This window comes from Capsicum annuum, chromosome 2 (genome assembly GCF_002878395.1).
Source record: "Capsicum annuum cultivar UCD-10X-F1 chromosome 2, UCD10Xv1.1, whole genome shotgun sequence".
NCBI lineage: Eukaryota > Viridiplantae > Streptophyta > Magnoliopsida > Solanales > Solanaceae > Capsicum > Capsicum annuum.
Window position 1 is genome coordinate 142,927,631 of NC_061112.1, and position 21,700 is coordinate 142,949,330.

Here is a 21,700-nt window from a genome sequence, read left to right on the forward strand (position 1 = left end):
ATTATGTTGGAAACAATTTGTACTTTAACATTTATTGTGTGCATAACATTAATGATGATTAACATAAATATTTTTGATATTTTATACATAATATATTTTTTACAAAAATATCATTACATAATATTTGAGTATGTCATTATAGAGAAGTAATTTTACAAAGAGAGCATTGCTATAATAAACATCATCTGTTATAGGTAGAATGACATTATACAGAAAGTAAAATATAATATGAAAAATCAATTTCAAAAAAATCAAACTGCTATATTGAAATGCCGTTATAACTAAATGACGTTATCGAGAGATCGGACTGTACATCTCACCTTCGAAACAATCAACTTACCATCTTATTCTTTCAGATTTGTTTGATACAGAGACTAAATTATTGTATGATTATAACTTTTGCTCTGCATTGCATACTCCAAAAAACAAAATGTTGCAAACTCCACCTTTTTCAACCTCATGAGAAAAGTGGGGAGTGATGACCATAGGAGCAACCCAATGTCACTGATGGAATCCTTAGTAAAGCAACTGCGTTACCCGTCATACTAGATAAATAATAATTCGTTTCACTAAACTTAGTACACCTTTAGCGTTACTCAAACAAACTTGGGATTTATTGTACAAACAGAAAAATAAAGGCCAAGATGAAATATAGCGGGAACTGGGTAGATTGACCGCGAACGCGAAGCCGAGTCTTTTACGGCTCCAGACAGTTCTCCGGTACTACTATAACAACACTCCTCATTTTAATGGCTATCCGTTTTTCTCTATCTCCTTCACCTCTCCTCATTATAATGGCGACACACAAACTTGTCCTTTCTCCCCTCCATTCACCAACAAAAACCTACTTCACTGCCGTTCCTGTTCCCTTTCGTCCTTCATTGTCCGCAAATCAACTTCTCCGAACAATCACACTCGTAAATCGATTACCGTCCGATCATTTTGTCCATTTCCGATCGTCATTCTATAATGTCGATCGCTTCAACTGACAATCATTTGTTGAGGGATTTCGATTTCCCACCATTCGATGTAATCGAAGCCAAGCACGTTCGTCCTGGAATTCGGGCCTTGCTTAAGCAAACCGTATGTTTCGTTTTTCCTTCTCTTATGTGCTTTTCAAGCGCGTAGGATTTGGTAGTGTGCGGGTTGATTTGTGCGTTTCGTGATTTGGATGCAGGAAGAGGCTTTGGAGGTTTTGGAGAAGACGGTGGAGCCTACGTGGCCGAAGCTGGTGGAGCCATTGGAGAAGATGCCTGATAGATTGAACGTTGTTTGGAGTGCGGTGGTTCATCTCAAGTCTGTTAAAGATAGTCCTGAACTTCGTTCTGCTATTGAAGAGGTTCAGGTTCGTTATCTAAGGGCCTACCCCTTTTGGACCAGGATCTTTAATTTCTTTTACTCTCTCAGTGTAAAGATGGCGTCTTTTTCGTTCCATAAACTCAATGTGGTTCTTTCCTTTTTCGATGTTCTTTAATTTCTCCTTACAGTTTTTTTTTTGAGTTTTTTCAATGTTCCTGTTCTTTCTGTTAACATCAACTTTATATCACAGCAGTCATAAGTAATTTGCATGTTAATTTGTAGCTTTTGTATTGTCCCTCTGGCTTCATCAACGAAAAGAAGAGGAGTATACATCCTTTTATACACTGCAAAGTTTGATACTTGAAATGTGTCTCACTGCCGGATAGCCATGCTCTTTTTTCCTTATCCTCACGTACACTACTACTTTCATTTGGTTTGCATCATCAATACTATTTACTTTTCGTGCAGCCGGAAAAAGTTGCTTTTGACCTTAAATTTGATCAGAGCAAGCCAATCTATAATGCATTCAAAGCCATCCGAGAGTCTCCTGACTGGGATTCTTTGAGTGATGCTCGTAAACGAATAGTTGAATGTAAGTTCATGTAATTCTTTTTGCTTTAATATTTTCAAATTCGGGTGGCAAGGTGTCTTTAAGCATGAAAATCTATTTAATTCCTGTAGTGGTCTATCTAGGACTGTAGTTTTAGTTTTCCTTTTCCTAACGCATCAAGTCCTCTCTGCAATCTTTTTGGTAGTTGTGCTGATCGTTATTGTTCATCCAGTGAAGCAGAGAACTGTATATTAATACTTGTATGTACAGTAATTTCTTTGCAACTTCTATGATGAAGAAGAGTGCCACTTGGGTGAAATTTTGTGTTAATTTTCATTTATATGGGTCAGAATTTCGTATAGCAGTGCTTGTGAGAGACAGAAAGAAAAACAGAAATCAAAGATGAAGACCCCAAACTCCTGAATTCAAAAAAAGGAAGCCAACATTTTAATGTTTAGCTTCTCTTTTGAGGTCATCCTGGATGAGCTTTTTGCGCATTGCCTGCAATTTTATGATTATCTCATGCTCAGCTTCTTGCTCGTGTAGCGAAAATAAAGGAGGCTGTACTAAGTGGTATCGCTCTTGAGGATTATAAACGAGAGCAATTTAACAAGATTGAACAGGTGCGCTATGGTGTCTTATTGAACATAGTCTTCTCATTGTTCTATACGCCTGAAATGTCTCTTCTTAAATGCACTTTTAACAAGTGGAAAATTTAGTGAACTGGAATTAAAGAAATCTATTTACAGGTGATGGCTTTTAGATGTATGTTTGAAGTTATTACTTATACAACCAGATTTGTGTTGTGGCTGTTTTTCCATTTTATCTGAATACATTTGACGAATTTTTTGCTTTGTTTTGGGTGGTTGGAGGGTTTTATGCTAAGTGTTTATTATTCAAATATCTAGATGATTATGTTGGGACTAAAAGTAATTGAGAATTTTCCTGTTCAATTCATACAGATGTTATCCTCATAGTAATATTCCAACTTTCTACAAACAGTTAAGACTCAAGACCATTACTGTACAGCTGAAACTCTGTTTTCCATCACTATCTTGCATTTGATCTTAACTTCATTTTCAGGATTTAGCAAAGCTATCTCAGAAATTTGAGGAAAATGTTTTAGATTCCACCAAGAAGTTCGCAAAATTAATAACAGCTAATAAGGATATTGACGGATTGCCTGCCACAGCTCTTGGTTTGGCTGCACAAACAGCAGTGTCTAAGGTAATGTGGAAGCTCTCTGTGTGGATGTTTGACAACTGAATTAACATTGGTTACTTTTTCTCTTATGTGCTTTCTTTGCTGTCTGTCACTGATAACAGGGACATGAAAATGCTACTGCAGAAGACGGGCCATGGATTATCACTTTGGATGAGCCAAGTTATATGTCTGTGATGAAACATGCAAAGAATAGAACTCTAAGAGAAGAGGTCTACCGTGCTTTTATAAGCCACGCTTCTAATGGAGACCTCGATAACACTGAGATAATTAACCAAATTCTTAAGCTTAGATTGGAAAAGGCTAAGCTCCTTGGATACAGTAACTATGCTGAGGTATACATTTTCACTTTTGAACTCACAATACCATCTATGTCGTTTAAATTTCTTTTTCTTTTTGAAGATTAAAATGGTTTACATATATAGGTAAGCATGGCAATGAAAATGGCCAGTGTTGAAAAAGTTGAAGAGCTTTTAGAAAAGATTCGCAGTGTGTCTTGGGATCCTGCAGTCAGAGGTAGGGGCTGTAAATTCATTTCGAGTATTTGAAATGTAAACTATACATGGCTTTTGTTATGAGTTTTTATGTTTCTGTTTTTAACTTTTGGCTTCATCAGTTCCGAGCTTCCTTTCTTAGTTTTATTTACTAGATATGAGGTGAAATAGACAAATCCTGATAGATGATAGATCTTTATAAAAAGATTGTCTTTTGTTTTTGCTTATGTATTTTGAAAACTAGTTTTATATTACGTGCGTTGCACGTATATATAAAGTCATGTAGAATATAACATTGAAAAATAATATTGATACTTTTAAAATAAAAATTTGAGTAAATAACTTAATATGAAAGATAAAATTTTAGGACTGCCAATTTTTACAAAATTTCTACAACAACAGCAACAACAAACTCAGTGTATTTTCACATAGTGGGGTCTGGGGAGGGTAAAATATACGCAGTCCATACCACTACCTCCGAAGAAGTAGAGAGGTTTTTTTCAATAGACCCCGGCTCAAGACAAAGGACAGTAAACAAAGTCGTAATAAAACATGAAACAAGATAGGAATAATAGAAATAAGGCACCCACGAAGTAATACTATATACTAACAAACCAAAGACACCCACCACACCCAAACCCTCCTAACTAGAAGTTCCAATCTATGACCGCAACCCTAATACTACTAGCCCAGCTACACCAAATGATACGGGAATTCCTAGCTCGAGACCTTTCACACGAAGCCAAGCACGTGAGTTGCAACGACTCCAAGCCTTGTTCACATTCTTGGCCATGTGTGAGGCCCTTGTGAGCCCATCTAAGGGCCTATATTTAATAAAATGTAAAGAGGCCCATCAAGACACCCCAAACCCACCCACTTAAATGCCAAGGGTAATTTGGTCTTTGTCCCTCCTTTCTAAGTGACTATATAAGCCATGTAATAGAGCTAGTCTTGCTTAAATTCATTCCTATTATTCAAGAAACAAAAACTTGTAAATTTTTTACTTCTCTTTCTCATCATTTGAAGAGGCCAAAACCAAATTCTCACTAGTAGAGTGATACTAGTGTTGTATCTTGGCTAGAAACTAGGTTCTTGAGGTTCTTTGAGTTCCTCTTGGTCCAAGTAAGAACTTGGTATTGATATTTATTAGTCTTAGGGTCCTTTCTCTTGTTAGGGTTCTTAGATTTGAATATTGTGTGTCAAGTTTCTATCTCTTTCTTTGTAAATCTTGTTAACATTGTGTTGTTGAATATAAAAGTCTAGTAAAGCCGTGTGGGGCTCTTTCGATTCACTAGCAATATTGTCTTTGTTGTTCTTGTTGTTAAACTCACTTTTCTAGTTCAAACAAGTGTTGCAAGCCTAGTGAAGCCGTGTGTGGCCATTTTCGATTCACTAGCACTTTGTTGTTCATCTTGTTGTTCTTGTGTTGGTTGGAATCTCTTGATTCACACTTCGCATTGTATCACCAAAGCTCTCTTAACCTAAGTTGCTTGAACTCTGGTGCGGGTGTCTGATACAGGTATGAATCTAGATGTCGGATCATTCATAGTCTCGATTTAAAGATTTGGGGATATGGATCTACGGATGGATACGGGTGCGGGGCTTCGGCGAAAAATAATTTAAATATCTTAAAATAGAGTTATAAAACATAAATTAATATGTTGATAATTTGAGGAGAAAATACTGTCCAAGAAGAAAATCCTGAAAGGAGATAAAAGGAAAAGCGATAACATGGAAATTCCTTTATACAAGGTATTTCATTTTCTTTAATTTCACCTTAGATTTTGTTTTGATTGCAAAATTTCTTAAATCTGTCCGGACTTTCCCTGTCGATTTTGGTCAGAGTACCCCAAATTGGTTGACCAGATCGGGTACGGATGCCACACCCACACCCACACCCACACCCACGTCGTGTTGACATGGGGGCGACACTGTAAGTGAAGACTCACCCACACGCACTATCCCTCTAACCTAATTCGCGTCCTCCATACCTTCCTATTTAGGGTCATGTCCTCAGTAAGTTATAACTGCTCCATGTCACGTCTAATCACCTCCCTCCAGTATTTTTTCGACCTACCTCTACTCCGCCTGAAACCATATAAAGCTAACCTCTCACATCTTCGAATTGGGGCATCCGTGCCCCTTCTCATTAAATACCCAAACCATCTCAGCCTCACTTCCTGCATCTTGTCCTCCACCGAAGCCACTTTCACCTTCTTTCGGATAGTCTCATTCCTAACCCTATCTCCCCTAGTAAGTCCACACATCCAACGCAACATCCTCATTTCCGTAATCTTCAACTTTTGAATGTGGGAGTTCTTGATTGGCCAACACTCCTCTCCATACAGCATGGCCAGATGGACTGCCACTCTGTAGAATTTGCCTTTAAGCTTGGGAGGCACCTTCTTATCACACAAAACTCCCGAGGGGCGAGCCTCCACTTTATCCATCCTGCCCCAATACAGTGAAAGATATCCTCGTCAATTTCTTTATTCCTCTGAATAATAGACTCAAGATACTTAAAACTATCCCTCTTACAAACAACCTGGGAATCCAACCTCACTACCACCTCGTCCTCCTGCTTCAAGTCATTAAACTTGCATTCCATGTACCCGGTCTTGGTCCTACTCAACCTGAACCCTTTAAACTCAAGGATTTGTCTCCAAACTTTCAATTTATCATTCACAACCCCCAGCGTCTCATCAATCAAACCTACATCATCCGGAAATAGCATATACCAAGGATCTTTTCCTTGAATACGCCGCGTCACCACATTCATCACCAAGTCAAATAAAAACGGGCTAAGAGTCGTTCTATGGTGCAACCATGTCAAGACAGGGAAATACTCTGAATCTCCTCCCGCCGTCCCCACCCGAGTCTTCGCTCCATTATACATATCCTTAATCGATCTGATGTACGCCACCGGGACCCCTCTCACCTCCAAATATCTCCAAAGAACCTCCCTAGGGATTTAACTTCTAATGTGTAAAAATATTTCTAGGTGGAGACAGTGGCGGAGCCAGGATTGGCACGAAGGGGGTTCGACATCTACTATGTATACATAAAAAATAATTTTAACCACATATATATAGTACAATTTTCCGTCGAAGGGGGTTTAGAGAACCCCTTACCTTATATGTAGCTCTGCCACTGGGTGGAGATTGAAAAGCATCTAGTGATTGGTATTTACTAATCTATACTCTAGAATGTTTCTCGAACTACTTAATTATATAACTACCATTTCTCAAATATTTCTAGATTTTCTTCAACACTCATTCTAGATCTTTTTCTTCAGTTCCAAACAGCACTTGAATATTATAGATGCATTTTTTGAAATATTTCAAAATTAACTAAGACGTATAAAAGACGCTTAACACATAAAAATCGTAAAGATGAATATAATCATCACACTGTCAAATCAAGAACCTTAGCAATAAATGCATCAGTATGTGTTATAAGAACCAAAAAATAGATTACTTAAGCTAGGTCAATTGCTTATTTAAGAAAGTAACAGTTGATGCCACATATCTACCATTATCTCCAAACATCATAGAAATCAAGTCATACACCAAAAGTTATCGACATCCTATTGACATTGTATATTTTCACGGTTGTAGCTAATTTCCTCCCCAAAATACACTTACCCAATTTGATATTTGTGCTATATCCATATCAATTTAATTTTAGGCTTTGATAGAAAGGTGAATAATTGTTTTCTATTACATCTAGGCTTATGCTACATCAATTCTATTAATAATGTTCTATTAGTAGGAAATATAAAAAACAAACATGTTACCACACCGTGGACATAATTACCTGATATCTGTTGTAGGTGGGAGGTAGTAGATATCTCATTTAATTAGTCGAAGTGTGCTAAAGCTGGTTTATCCAAAGAAAATAATAACACATGTTACCACTTTGTACAATAGGAGATGAATGTTCCATATAGAACCAACTTAGGCTATTCTCGAAGAAAACAAAACTGCTCCCTGATTTGAAAAAGTCTGATAAGCCATGAAACTGAAACAAGCAGTAAAAGAAAGTTTAATGTAATATCTCAACTACATTAAACTGCTAATTCACTGCACTGAGGGAGAAATTGGTATAGGGCACCAAACCATACAAAAGAAGAAGTCATAGAGAGTCTGCATGTTTAAATTCATTCAGGGTCGTTGAGCTTGGTTGTAAAACCAGGACCATATGTTAACAATAAGTCTTCGGGAGGTAAATTTACTTTAAGATGCCGAGCAGACTTTCTCATTGGATCCTCAAATAGAGCAATACAATCTCCCTGTAAGTTAAGGATCATCTTCTTAAGAGATGGTGTAATTCCGAGCAGATGTAAAATAATATTATAATCGGTAGAACACCTTATAAAATCAACAAACTTCACCACTTATAAATATTTGTGACAGAATGTAGTTGCTTCTCGTGAATCACCATGCATGACTCATCTAAGGGGAAGAAAAATACCATGTCATGTCACTTTTAGATTTAAAATATAAGAAAATTCAGGTTACCTGCTCAACTATGTCAGGTTGAGCTCGGATTCTCCCCCGAGGATTCAAATGATTCTGCCCTTCAAATGAGTCAATCTAAATAGGTCAAACGAAAAAGGATGGCATCAAAGAAAGATTGAGAATAACAATATCTTTTAATTACACAATCTATAGGATGCTAGAAGGGATTTAGCTTACAACTCTCTCCACGACCGTAAGGAGCATAACTGCCACAAGAAGAAAAAGGCATATTAGTGAAACTGTTAAGATGCATTAACCCAAGAAACGTGTAATTAATCAAAGTGCGCTGGTTTATCCAAAAAAAAAAAGAAAAACATGTTACCACTTGGTAACATAGGAGATGAATGTTCCATATAGAACCAAAGTGAGGCCATTTTCTAAGAAAACACAACTGTTCCCTGACTTGAAAAGTCCATTAGGCCATGAAACTCAAAGATGAACTATCAAATTTAATTAGATACACATTAGGCTTTATCTTATTGATTATAATTGATCTGTAAATTTCAAATGTTGATTGTCTTTAGCTTTGCATAACATGAATTATTATCTAATGAGTGTTTTTTTTTCAATTCTTCCTAAATTTAATATGACTAGAGGGTTGATTTATATATCAAAAATTCACCTACAAAATCTAGAGACACTTATAAGAGAATAGAATTTGAACCCTTGACCTTTGATAATGGTGCACAATCAACAATTGGGCCAAATGGAAAGATAATATTTTATGCTCAGATATTTTTTAGAAATCACTTGTCATTGTCTGGCTCAATTAGAAATACCCATTTAGTTTTGATATTTGATACATCATCTTGCTTAGTGAGATATATATTAAGGGTTTATATTGAAACTTCTTGACATGGTGCATGTAGAAACATTTTTCATCGTCGACATGGGTAGTGGTGGGATTACTTCATCCTTAACTAGAAGTCTAGAATTCGAGCCCTTGGTATGTGAAAAATACTGTTGGGAGCATCGCCCCTAGAATGCGCCCTGCAGTACACGATCCGTATTAGTCGAGGCTCCAATACTGATACCGGACACCGGGTGAGAAAAAAAACAATTTGCATCATATAACTATAGGATGATGATTAATTGTAAGTAATTTCTCTTAAATTCACAAAGAAAAATATTATAATCAATATTAAAATGTAATATTCTATAAAATGCAATAAAACAAAGAAATCAATTTGTAAGTTATGACACTAAACATTCCATTTTCGTATTCTTTTGAAAAAGCTTTAAGAAAACAACTTATTTATGGTTCTTCTATCGTGTTTTTTCAAATGGTACACCTTTTATTATTATATTGAGTCAATACAACATATTTTTTCACCCTTTCAATGCTATCTAAGATGATTTTTTTTCAATATAAAAGGAGATATAGATATTTTGTGACAAATAAACTAATATATCTACATATACACATGCACAAACACTTAAACGATGAACTTTACTGATGCACCTGTATTCTGAAAGTCAAAAAATAATACCTAAATTGCATTTCTTTTTACCCCTCCCTTAGAGCTCTCACCACTTTTTGATTCCTTGGTGACTTAAACTCGCATGTGCTTACCATCCCAACAACTTTCTCTTATCCATGAATTGCACTTGATGTTGTCTTTATGGTAATTTTGTGTACATGTTTATCTGGTAAGAGACATATGATTCCTTAATATCATCGAATTCCAGCAGTCACGTTGTACTTGACAACAGATACAGAACTTGCAAAGTCACATAAATATTACTTATTAAAATCTTTGGCTGAATCATATAAAATTGAAGAAGTATAAATAGAGTAAATTCCACAACAACACAGCAACAACAACAACATACCCAGTGTATTCCCACATAGTGGGATCTAGGGAGGGGTAGAGTGTACGCAGACCATACCACTACCTCAGGTGAAGTAAAGAGGTTGTTTTTGATAGACCCCCGGCTTAGAACCGATAACAGTATAACAAACACAAAAGATAAGTGCAAAATAAACTAACACCGCTAGCAATAAGATAATACTACCACCACAAGATAAAAATAATAATTATCTAACCTAAATCACAGACATCACACAGCACCACGCATAAAAAACTATAGACACAAAAGAACGCTCCCTTATTGTTACCGACGCACTCCCACCTCCTAACCCTCTACCATAATCCTCGTCCTCCACACCTTCCTATCAAGGGTCATGTCCTCCGTAAGTTGTAACTGCTCCATATCATGCCTAATCACCTCCCTTCAATATTTCTTCGATCTAGCTCTACCCCGCCTAAAACCATCCAAAGCTAGTGTCTCACACCTCCTCAATAAGTGAAAATAATATACTATCAAACAGAAACCAATTAATAAACAAAATCTTTTTTACTCTTCTTGTATATGATCGTGAATTACATCTACAAGAAAAAAGATTAGGAAAAAAAGTTTGAATAATTGACTATAAATTTCCAATATTACTTTAATATTATCAATTCATCATAAACTTCTAATTCTAATTCTTAATTTTTATTTTTTTTAAAAAAAGAAAGTAAAAGTGTGAGATGGAGAAACCTGCCTTGAGGTCTCTCGTGTTGGTGTTTCCTCTCTCTCTATAAAAAAGCATAAGAAAAAAATTACTTGATTGTCTATTGCAAAGTCTAATGAAAAGTTCAAAAAACAATTATACTAAATTGCCAAAAAAGAAAAAAAAATCAGACCCAAGACATTATCGATAAAATCATAATCCATGTATTACTATTTGAAGGCAACTCAAACATTATTCCACAAGGATCTAGCATATTTGCAATTCATCAACATATGATGCGAGCTTTCAAATTGATATATCCTGAAAAGAATATATCCTGGCAGGAAGCTATAAGAAGTGAATATACCTTGGCAGGATGCTATAAGAAATAATTCTTCCAGGGCTCTTTTTCATTTAAGCAAGATACTTACCATATATTTTAGTTTACTTTTGCCATATATCTTAGGAGTCCTATTTTAGGATTCCTTTTTATATACATCCAAAAAAAAGACTTATCATATATGTTAGGATTCAATATTATAAAACAAAACAAATAATAAATAGTAAAAAGACGATTTTGTCTATTGCGGAATCTTTTAATGAAGGGTGAAAAGTTCAAACAACATTTCTAAGGTCCTTCACATTTTTAATATAATATGATATGATCAGATGATACTACTAACCACCTTTATTTGTGCTAATGGATTGCTTTTCTACTCTTTTTTTTTCCTTGATGCAACCAAATTAACTGGTTGATCTCTCTTAGGTCTCATTTGTTTGCACTTAATGGAAGTCTGAATCTGAATGGTTTAGATTTTAGGCTATTAGGTGCATTTTTTTTATTAAAATTTAAGATCTTAATAGGTCTGAATATGTCTTAATCATTTAAAATCTGGAACCAAGTTTTAATATCATTAAGAGGTATTCTTGTGTGGGATAATATTCACCACTTCTCTATCCAATCATCAGTCACTACCACTAACCACCTTTGCCGCCACCACCATTGTCAACCTCCACCCACCACTGACCTCCCCCAACCACCTCTACTATCACAAACACCACTAACAACCAATATTGCTACCAACGACTATTGTCAGCCGCTACAACACTTACCACCTCCACTATTATAATTATATCCACCACCGTGCCGCCAGCGCCACCACTACTATTAACCACCACTGGTGAATTACTACTACCAACCAACTCCACCAACAACTAGCACCACCGTCAACTACCGATAACACATAGTCAACCTCCACACATTCTTCGGTCACCACCACCACCGTCGTCACTAGCGCCACCACCTTCAACTCCACTATCAGCCACTACGCTACAGTCTATTCCTTCTGACAACCCTCTCGACATCTCAATTAAAACAGTCTCCAACTACCGCCAACATCGTCAACCACCACACCATGATCAAAACCTCCAATTACTAACATCAGCCAACTTCACATCACAGCCAGCACCACCACTACCAATCGTCACCATAATGACATTCACTATAACACCAACTACGCCCACCATCATAAATATCACCACCACCATTTCTATGCCCTAATACCAACTATTATCACCACAACCACCATTACAAACCATCTCTATCATCACTAACAAATATAAATGTTTCACTTTTTTAAATCAAATAATGATTTCATTTTATTAAATAAATGTTTTTCTTAGATTTGATTAAAAAATATTTAAATTATATATTTATTGTGTTACGGATAAATAAATTATGCACATTCATATGTTGAAATACAAACAATATTAATCATTCAGTGTTCAGATCTAGAGATATTATCTTAATCATTGAGATGTGCATTCAGATTTAGATGTCTTAATCTTAATAAAAACAAATGCAGCTTTAGCTGGCAATGTTTTGCGTTCACAAGCTTTTCCCTTGATCTTTCTAGATTTGGTAGACCTGAAAGAGTTCTGTAAAAGTCAAGGTTCTCCAGAAGCTGATGATCTGAACCACTGGGATATTACTTTCTGGAGTGAGAGGTTTCGTGAATCTAAGTATGAGCTGAACGAGGTGGGCCGTCTCTCTCTATTTCTTCCCCCTCTTTTGTGTTCAAGAAAAAATGGACCTTGGGTTTAACTTAAATCAAAAGCTAGCTTAAGAGGTGAGGACTTTCGCAGGACCATAAAAGCGGACAACCCTTTTCGTCAACCTATATGAGATACTTGATAGTGTTGATTTGAAACAATAAACAATGTGCATGTGAATGTGGAGTTGTGATTTTTTCTTATACATGTTTTCAAATGCCTTTCTTCTGATGTCCATCAATCTTCTGATAGTCGACGAGTATCATAGAAGCTTTATGCTTCTTGATCATCCTTTCGCGAACCAAATTTTACAACAAACTGAGTTGAAAAAATGGCAAGGAATGTACCCGTCCTCATAGTTTTAGACCATTAATATCTTGCTAAGTAGACTATATATTTGAGCTTCAATATGTTGTTTCATTGCATACGTTTATCATTGTTCATCTTAGCAGCAATTGTTTTTGGTACTTGCTTTATTAATATCAACACAAGTCCCATTCTGTCTTTCGTTTCACCATTTAGTTAGTAAAGTTTTAAAATTAGCCCCTTCTTTGTTAATAGACCACTACCTCTAGCATTCAATAAATGGTAGACATTGTAGAACTTCCTTTTGATGCTTGTGTACAGCTCTGACTTCACCTGCTGCTTATTTGCATGAAGAACTACGACCCTACTTGTCGTTGCCTAGAGTTATGGATGGTCTTTTTAACCTTGTAAATATGCTGTTTGGTATCAATGTTGAGCCTGCTGATGGATTAGCTCCGGTAAGACTTAGTTCACTTGCCTTCCCTTTTACCTTTGTTCCTGTTCCTGTATGCAGTGGCAAATAATGTTGTTCACTGAAGTGTGTGATTTCTAGGTTTGGAACCATGATGTCCGGTTTTACCGCGTGAATGATTCCTCTGGAACTCCTATTGCCTACTTTTATTTTGATCCATACTCTCGTCCATCTGAGAAATCTGGAGGTGCATGGATGGGTGGAGTTGTTAGCCGAAGCCGTATATTATCACGAGATGGTGCCAATGCTAGATTGCCTGTTGCGCACATGGTTTGTAATCAAATGCCACCAGTTGGGGATAAGCCCAGCCTAATGACATTCCTTGAGGTAAGCATGTATTTTGACTCCAAGTGCCTTCAATTCATGGTGTTCTGAAATGATTGGACTAATAACTCAATAAGCTATTGTGCTGCATGGTATGAACTATGACATCAGCTTTGGTTAATCTCCTACTTGGTAGGCTTTGCATCACAGTGGGTGTTTTAGTAATTTTCTTTTGGGTGGGTAGGGGTGGTGGTGTGAGGGACATGGGAATTGTTTTAGCTGATATTTTAACTAATTTTATGTTTAGGGATTTTTTTAAAAAGATAATGTAAATGATTATATCAATGTTGGGTAATCCTGTATACAAGGAGTATCTTCTATTCCTCTCTTTCCTTATTATCCGCGGGGAAACATCCCATGGCTAGGTTTTCTCTTTCTTCTTTTAAATGGAAAGCCCAGGTTACTGTACTGCTTCTCTCGAAGCTTCCTGTTCAAGTTCTCGACAGATGGTAAAATTTTATGCACTCTTGATTTCTTCATTAGATTGTTTCTGAGATACGTGATGTTTCAGATCATCTGCAGGGTTGTATCTATAATTCATGAAAATGTATGTTAGTATAGTACCAAACATTTACTTTTACAGAAGTAAAGTTACCATCAGGTGTGTTTTTGGCATTGATTATCTTCTGCTTTTGTAGGTTGAGACTGTCTTCCATGAATTTGGACACGCCCTTCAGCATATGCTAACTAAGCAGGATGAGGGATTGGTTGCTGGTTTAAGGGGCATAGAAAGGGATGCTAGGGAATTACCATCACAGTTCATGGAAAATTGGTGCTATCATAGGTATGATGATGTCTTTGCGATGATTCTCGATCCGTTTAATTTTGTTGCAAAACCAAGTAACTTTCCACTTTGGTCTCCAAAATCAACGCGGAGGGCAAAATGTTATTTGCAATAGCTATTTTCAGAGGGCCCCTGTCTGTCAGGTGTGCTTAGGTCACTTCCAAGCTTTTAAATAAAGGAACAAATTGCTTCGTTGTAAATAACGTTTTTATATTCGTAAAATATATTTTATTTTTATATCTTCAGTAACAGGCAAATCCATCAGAAATTATGCAAAAACATTAGCACCAAGATTCTTATAAAACCAAATCAAACAAAACAAAACACAATTATTAATTAACTCTTATTTCATATGCTTTTTAGGCTGTCTGATGCTTCTAAGATGTCTCCATGCTAACATTCTCTTTCAATAAGTTACTTTTATGTGCAATTAATTTTATTGTAGAGAATTTATAGATGTTTGATTTTGTTTAGTTTCTCATAAATTGTATGATTCTCTTCAAAGGAGATTGCACTTTATTTTCCATTTCAAGTCACATGGATCTTTTCGGTTTTTGCGCTTTTCACTTTTGAAAACACAACTGTAGTGATATAGTTGAAGAAGTTCATGTTTCTTTTGCTTTGAATCAGTCAGCTGTTGATTACTCTATTATTGATGGCTGCTGCAGGAATACTCTGATGAGTATGATGGCTGCTGCAGGAATACTCTGATGGGTATGATGGCTGCTGCAGGAATACTCTGATGGGTATTGCTAAGCATCATGAAACTGGAGAGACTCCCAGAAGGCATATACCAGAAGCTTCTTGCCGCTAAGACTTTCTGTGCTGGTACCTTAAATCTTCGACAGGTGAGAACTACCCCACTTTTCTCTTTTCTGGTTCCTCTCTTACTTTTTTACAACAATAATCTTTTGATTGATCTTCCTTTCCACCATTTATTGTTTTATCAACAAAATATATTCCAAAGTTTTCTTGTTCTATTTCTTTATAAAAAATAATTTTTGTTCTATGATCGGAGTCCTAATTTTCCCCCTAAAACTCCTGGTGGGAGACATTAGTCTCTCCCATTATGTGCATTTAATATATACTATTTTGCTGGTTCATGTCTAATGTTCTCTTAGTAATATTTAAGTTAATTGACATATTTTTTCCCTTTCTATGTGGACTTTGAAATTGAAAGGGAGAGAGAAACAAAATCTGAATGCACACTTTCTAAATCAGGTTTTCAGGAATAGTGACATTTTGCTGGCTGTATGGTTATTCATGGTTTGTCTTCAAGTGTAGTTAATTAATCAAGTTGTGTTGATAGTAAGGGCTCCATAAGTGTGTAAAAAGGGTAATAGCCACTAAAGGGATGTTCTCTGTCGTATTGATTTGTGCACCAGTGCCTGCTTTATGCGAATTGATTCAGTTGGTTAGTTTCGTTTGCGTTCTTTGACTGCGTTTCTAGAACCCTAAATTGCTTCAGGGAGTAATGTATTCTGTCGATCTTTTCTTCCGTTTTATTTGTGGTGAAACTACTTTATTTAAAAATTGTCATCATTAATGCTGTCAATGTCATGACTTCATGATGCCGTTGAAATTCTCACCAGTGACCATAAAATTGTCTTTGTAGTTGAGATTTGCAACTGGTGATCTTGAGTTACATGCAAAATATGTTCTGGGTGGTTCGGAATCAATATATTGTGTTGACCAACGGGTCTCAAAGAGAACCCAAGTACTTCCTCCACTCCCAGATGATAAGTACCTTGCCAGTTTCTGTCACATTTTTGCTGGTGGATACACTCCGGGATACGACAGTTACATGGTGCTTCTCCCCTCTTTTTTTGGTTCTTAGCTCCTATATATTTCTAATTAGCTGTATTTCTTGTGAGACTTGTGTATAGATATTGTGGGGTTAAAATGGAGGGGTTATATTGTAACGCCCCAATTATCTGAACCGGAGCGCTACACGGTGCTCATGACCCCGAAGGACCACAAGCTAACCCATGACTGATATCTGTACCTATACACTGCCTAATATGACATGAAAATGCGGAAACATGCACTGAAAGGTCATAAGGTTCGATACTTGAACATAACCGAATAATAGTAACGTCTGAATAAAGTGGTATCACAATACCAAAACAAAACTGAAATACCGAAGTCTAAAACATTATAGTTTGTATCTAGTCTGCATCTAGTTTGAAAGCCTCTGTTGTCTGAATAATCTGAATAAGGAGTTGATTGGACATGTCCCCAACTAACTCCAACTAATAACTAATCACAGAGATAAAAGGGACGACCCGGTTCATACCTACTCCGTAGGTGTCGGGGAGGGGGGGACCACTCCGGGCCTGACCTACGCGCCCTCACCCCAGCTTCGCTGGAGGAGCGTTTCGAACCCCCGACCCTGGCACACCACGGTAAGCAAGCTTACCGCTGAGCCAAGGCCATCCCTCAACTAATCAAAGAGATAGTGAAGAAAAAATCATGTCCTCGAAGTATGAGGACTCATTGCTAAAAACTCTGAGTACCGGAATGCTACTGCTGCTGATCTGGAAGTCGTGTCTCTGAACCTATGGTGTAACATAAAAAGAAAGCACCATAGTGCAAATGCATCAGTACAAAGGAATGTACTGAGTATACGTGTGAGGTAGGCTATATGCAAGGGTTCACATGCATGAGCAATACTAACTGAATGGCTAATATGAACGTGAGAGTGCATACATGAATACATAGTAACTGAGATCGTGAAAACATGATAACTGAATCTATATACTGATGACATGAATTTACTGATATCTAACATGACTGATAGAGAGTTCTGATAATTGATAGCATGAGTGATTGTGTCTGACAGTCCTGAATCTGATGGAACTATCTGAGTTCCGTACTGTAACTGAGTTGACTGTACGATCCTGACATACTGAAGTCTGAATAACTATCTGAGTTCTTTTCCTGAGATTGATACTGAAACTGTGGGAAGTAGTCATCTAACCGACATGTCCCAAATGCGCTATAATAGCTGAGCTGGGGTCCAATCTGTGCCCTGATTGGAAGGGTATCAATACCGCGCCACTGGTAAGGACAAGTTATGGGTAACCCTTATCTGACGGTGTCCCCAAAAGAGAACGGTGGGGCCCTCATATAACAGTGCATATCCACCTCATCAACCCTCATCTAACAGTGTTGATGTCTCAACCTATGCTGGCTACATAGTTCTGGAACACAAGGATGACTGCTAAGAATCACACCCTCATCTGACAGTGTGTGTTCCCATCCTTGAGTTCACTCGGTGCTAATTTCTACTCCCATCTGAAGAGACTGAACATGATTAACTGACTGTACATGGACTGAGTTACTGACTTCCGTTGACTGACGGAATATTATTACTATCTGATAGTTAACTGAGATCATGAGATTCCTGAGATTTCCTGAGTCACATGACTGACTGAATTCTATGGAACATGGCTTGACTGAGGATAACGTGAAAACATGACTCTGGCTCTAGACACACAGCTAAATTTTTCGGGTACAAGTACTCCCAGGACTCGATGGAAGGAGATTGACACAACCATGACACTTCTTGAACATAGAAATAGAGTTCATAATTCGTAATGCCATAAATAGGGGATTTCATACTCCACGTGCTTATCATATTCTTGTTCATGGAAGGGAATGCATTTAACTTGTAATCACTTGCTTGATTTCTATATCATGAACGTTTCATAGCACAACAATCAATACACAACAATAGCATGCAAACTGTGTGGAATCATAAAGGATCAAGCATGAACTTTGTCATTTAAGCACCTATTGAGTCATGATACATGATTTTCATCATCCTAGGCATTTTATCGAACACCTTGCATGCACAACTTTGAGCATAGGTGTCTTTATCAATTTAACAATCTAAAACCACCCAAATTCATAGGTTTTCAATCAACAAGCTCACATACTTCATGAAAATTCATCAAGACACCATCTTGAAACATAACTAACCACTATCAACATGAACATGATCAATTCACAACAAGCAAATCACAATATATTATTTAAAACATGATTCTTGGACTCCACGGATGAAAGGAATCTGTGGATGAACACTACACATACCTTAGGTCGATGATTCGTGAAAGTTAGCGGTGAAATCGACTTGAATCTTGAAGTTCCCAATTGAACCCTAGGTTTGTTCTTGATGATTTTGGAGAGAATTTCAGCAAAAGGGGTATATTTTGGTGTTTTGGGGCCTTAATCACGTGTTTGGGAGTTTATATATAGGTGGAAAAGGACCAAAATGCCCTCAAAAATATGGAGGTGGAATGCTAAAAAACTGGGCACCCACCGGAGTTGCAGGGCGACACCCAGCTAGTCCCCCGCTCTAGCCTGGGCGCTGAGCTATTTGTTTGGGCACCCAAACGTGCCCTTACACTACTCCAAAAATTCTGAAACTCACCCGGGATGTACTACGACCTTGCTCCATCGCAACGCAACTTGAAAATTGGAAAACGGAGGTCGGGAAGGTCGTCAAATAAATCCCCGAAGTTCGGAGGTCTAAAATGAGACTAAGTGTTGAACACTTAGCTAAAATTCTTAAGTGTTGGACCTTATATTGAGCTTCAAAGAGCTAAACGAGCTGACTATGAACGCAACGTTTTTGCGGTGTCTTACATATATCTTTTCAGATCTATTGATGCCTCTTAAATTTAGCTTTCACTTCTGTTGTAATTCACTTTTAACTGCGTAACTCAATCTTAAAATTCCTCTGCAGTTTTGATAGCATATGCTTATATTTACCAAACTGTTAGGCTAAATTTCAAACTGCTGCTTGTATCTGCCTTTTTATCAGCAACATAACATTTCTCTTATATTGGCATGGTATTGGTAATAGGTTTTTGATGGATGTTCTATTATCATCCATTCCTGATAATTACTTTCTTTATAAAGTATTTCTGTCTTTAAGAAATAGCTTTCTGTATTTTAGATGTTCTACTAATTAGACTGTTGAGATCTCCTTTCCTTTTAGTGGTTTTATATCTTCTTCTGTATAAAAAAAGAATTTTGGATAGACATGTTGTAGATTGAAACTTAAAGACATGCTTCAACCAAAGTATTTTCCAATTTGTGCAGTGGGCAGAGGTTTTGTCTGCAGATGCTTTCTCTGCTTTTGAGGATGTTGGACTAGAGAATGAGAAGGTAAAGTTTGGAATTTTTGCTTCCGTAATCTTTCGTCAAATTTTTCACCATCCAACTAATAGTGGCTTTAAATTTGAGTAGGCTGTAAAAGAGACAGGCCAGAGATTCCGGCAGACTGTTCTTGCTCTTGGAGGTGGAAAGGCTCCACTAGAGGTAGGGCTTAACCATGCCAATGTCTTCTAATGTTTGCTCATTTTTTCAAGTGGATCACTTTCATTCAACCTTGGCTTCTGATGCATTAATAGCAGTTCTGACATCTCTTTTCTGTTTTAATTTGCCGAGACTGATTATTTTTGGATGCATATTCAGGTTTTCGTGCTATTTAGAGGACGGGAACCTTCTCCAGAAGCACTGCTTAGGCATCACGGCCCAGAGTCAGTTACCAGCTCTGCATGAGATCATTATAGCACCTGCCGCAATCTTAGTGCCCCATTGTAAAGGTCACTAGAGACATTTTGCATGCTTTCAGTTTTTTGAAGAGACTTGAGTTCAAGATGCAACTGTAATTGTTTTCAATGCTCTGCTTAATTCCCTTGAGATTATATTATGGTCATGCGGCACATGACAGTGCATGACAATAACCTACAGGACTACAAGCCTACCATATCAATGATACTGCTCGGTAGTAAAAAAAAATTTTGCACTTGAGGGTAATGAAATAGTTTCTTGACAACGATTCTTAAAATATTTTAGAATAATTTTTAATTGTAAAAGAAATTGATTTACAATGCTTTTTAAGCATTTTCTTTATGTGTATTTATTTTGTTTCTTAACTAAGAGATCATGTATGAATTCACACCAAATTTTGGTATGTGGACACTTGTATCCTGACATTATCATTCTTTTTAGGCAGGCGGCGGTTTACACAACTTGATGTGCTTTTCACTTTCAATGTGCCCTTTCAAAACAAAACTCCATACATTGATAAATATCAAGCAAAATCAAGTAACCACATGCTATTGATAGACTAAGGCATTGACATATACGATGCCATCTATTGGAAAGTAAATGCCTCAAACTTCTCTATAGTTAGTGAGTTTGTTCGAAAAATTTTATAGGTGCTATAGAAAAGTGTTGTTATATATGTATATGGATATTTAAAGTTTTGATTTCATTTAATTATTATAAATAAAAATTTGTAAAACTAGAAAGAGTAAATATAAAAGATACAAACATTAGTAGCTTTTTACTTATGAAATTATGAAATAATTGATGTGCAGCATTTAAATATCATTTTTCATTAAATTAGATATTTATACTTGAAATTTGTTGTGTGCATAAGATTAATGATAATTACCTTAAATATTTTAATATTTTATTTTATTCATATTGTATTTTGTAAAAATATTATACAGAATATTTAAGTATGCTGTTATGGAGAGTTAATTTTACAAAGAGCGTATCGCTATGATAAACATTATTGCTGTTATAGATAGAATGTTATAGCGTAGTAAAATATTGGCATAATACGGAATACATGCTCTTTAACTTTGTCTCAAACCACATGTATGACCTCAACTTTGGGTGTGCACAAGTAGACACTAAACTTGAATAAAGTTGAACAAGTAGACGTCACGTAAGACAAGAATTGACCGCGAAGGACGTCACATAGTATATATGTGTCTTCTTGTTCAACTTTATATAAGTTTAAGTGTCTATTTGTGCATGACAAAAATTGACCGCGTAGGACGTCAAATAGTACATATGTGTCTTCTTATTCAACTTTATACAAGTTTAAATGTCTATTTGTGTATACTCAGAATTCGTGGTCATAGATGTTAGCTGAGGTCAAGTTAAAGAGCATGTTTGTGTATTGTGCTAAAAATACAATATGAAAATTTGATATTAAAAAAAATTAAATCGCTACGGTGGAATGTCATTATAATAAGGTGACATTATAAAGAGTTTCACTGTATATCTCTCATTCAAAATTGTCAATTTACCTCAGTCTCTCAAAGTCATTTGATATGGAGATTAAATTATTTTTGATTATGATTTTTGCT

General features: G+C 36.5%; 1 protein-coding gene across 1 annotated transcript; it reads left to right on the forward strand.

The window, feature by feature from the left end:
• Positions 1–655: 655 nt before the first annotated feature.
• LOC107860123 (organellar oligopeptidase A, chloroplastic/mitochondrial-like) lies at positions 656–20,566 on the forward strand. Its single transcript, XM_047407316.1, is given in 17 exon segments — positions 656–1,083; positions 1,178–1,345; positions 1,768–1,891; positions 2,396–2,472; positions 2,933–3,076; positions 3,175–3,405; positions 3,496–3,586; positions 12,498–12,619; positions 13,290–13,397; positions 13,493–13,738; positions 14,374–14,519; positions 15,252–15,296; positions 15,298–15,367; positions 16,135–16,326; positions 19,632–19,697; positions 19,779–19,850; positions 20,007–20,566. Coding segments are annotated over 17 exon segments (2,103 nt in total). The 5' UTR covers positions 656–969; the 3' UTR covers positions 20,094–20,566.
• The last annotated feature ends 1,134 nt before the right edge of the window (positions 20,567–21,700 follow it).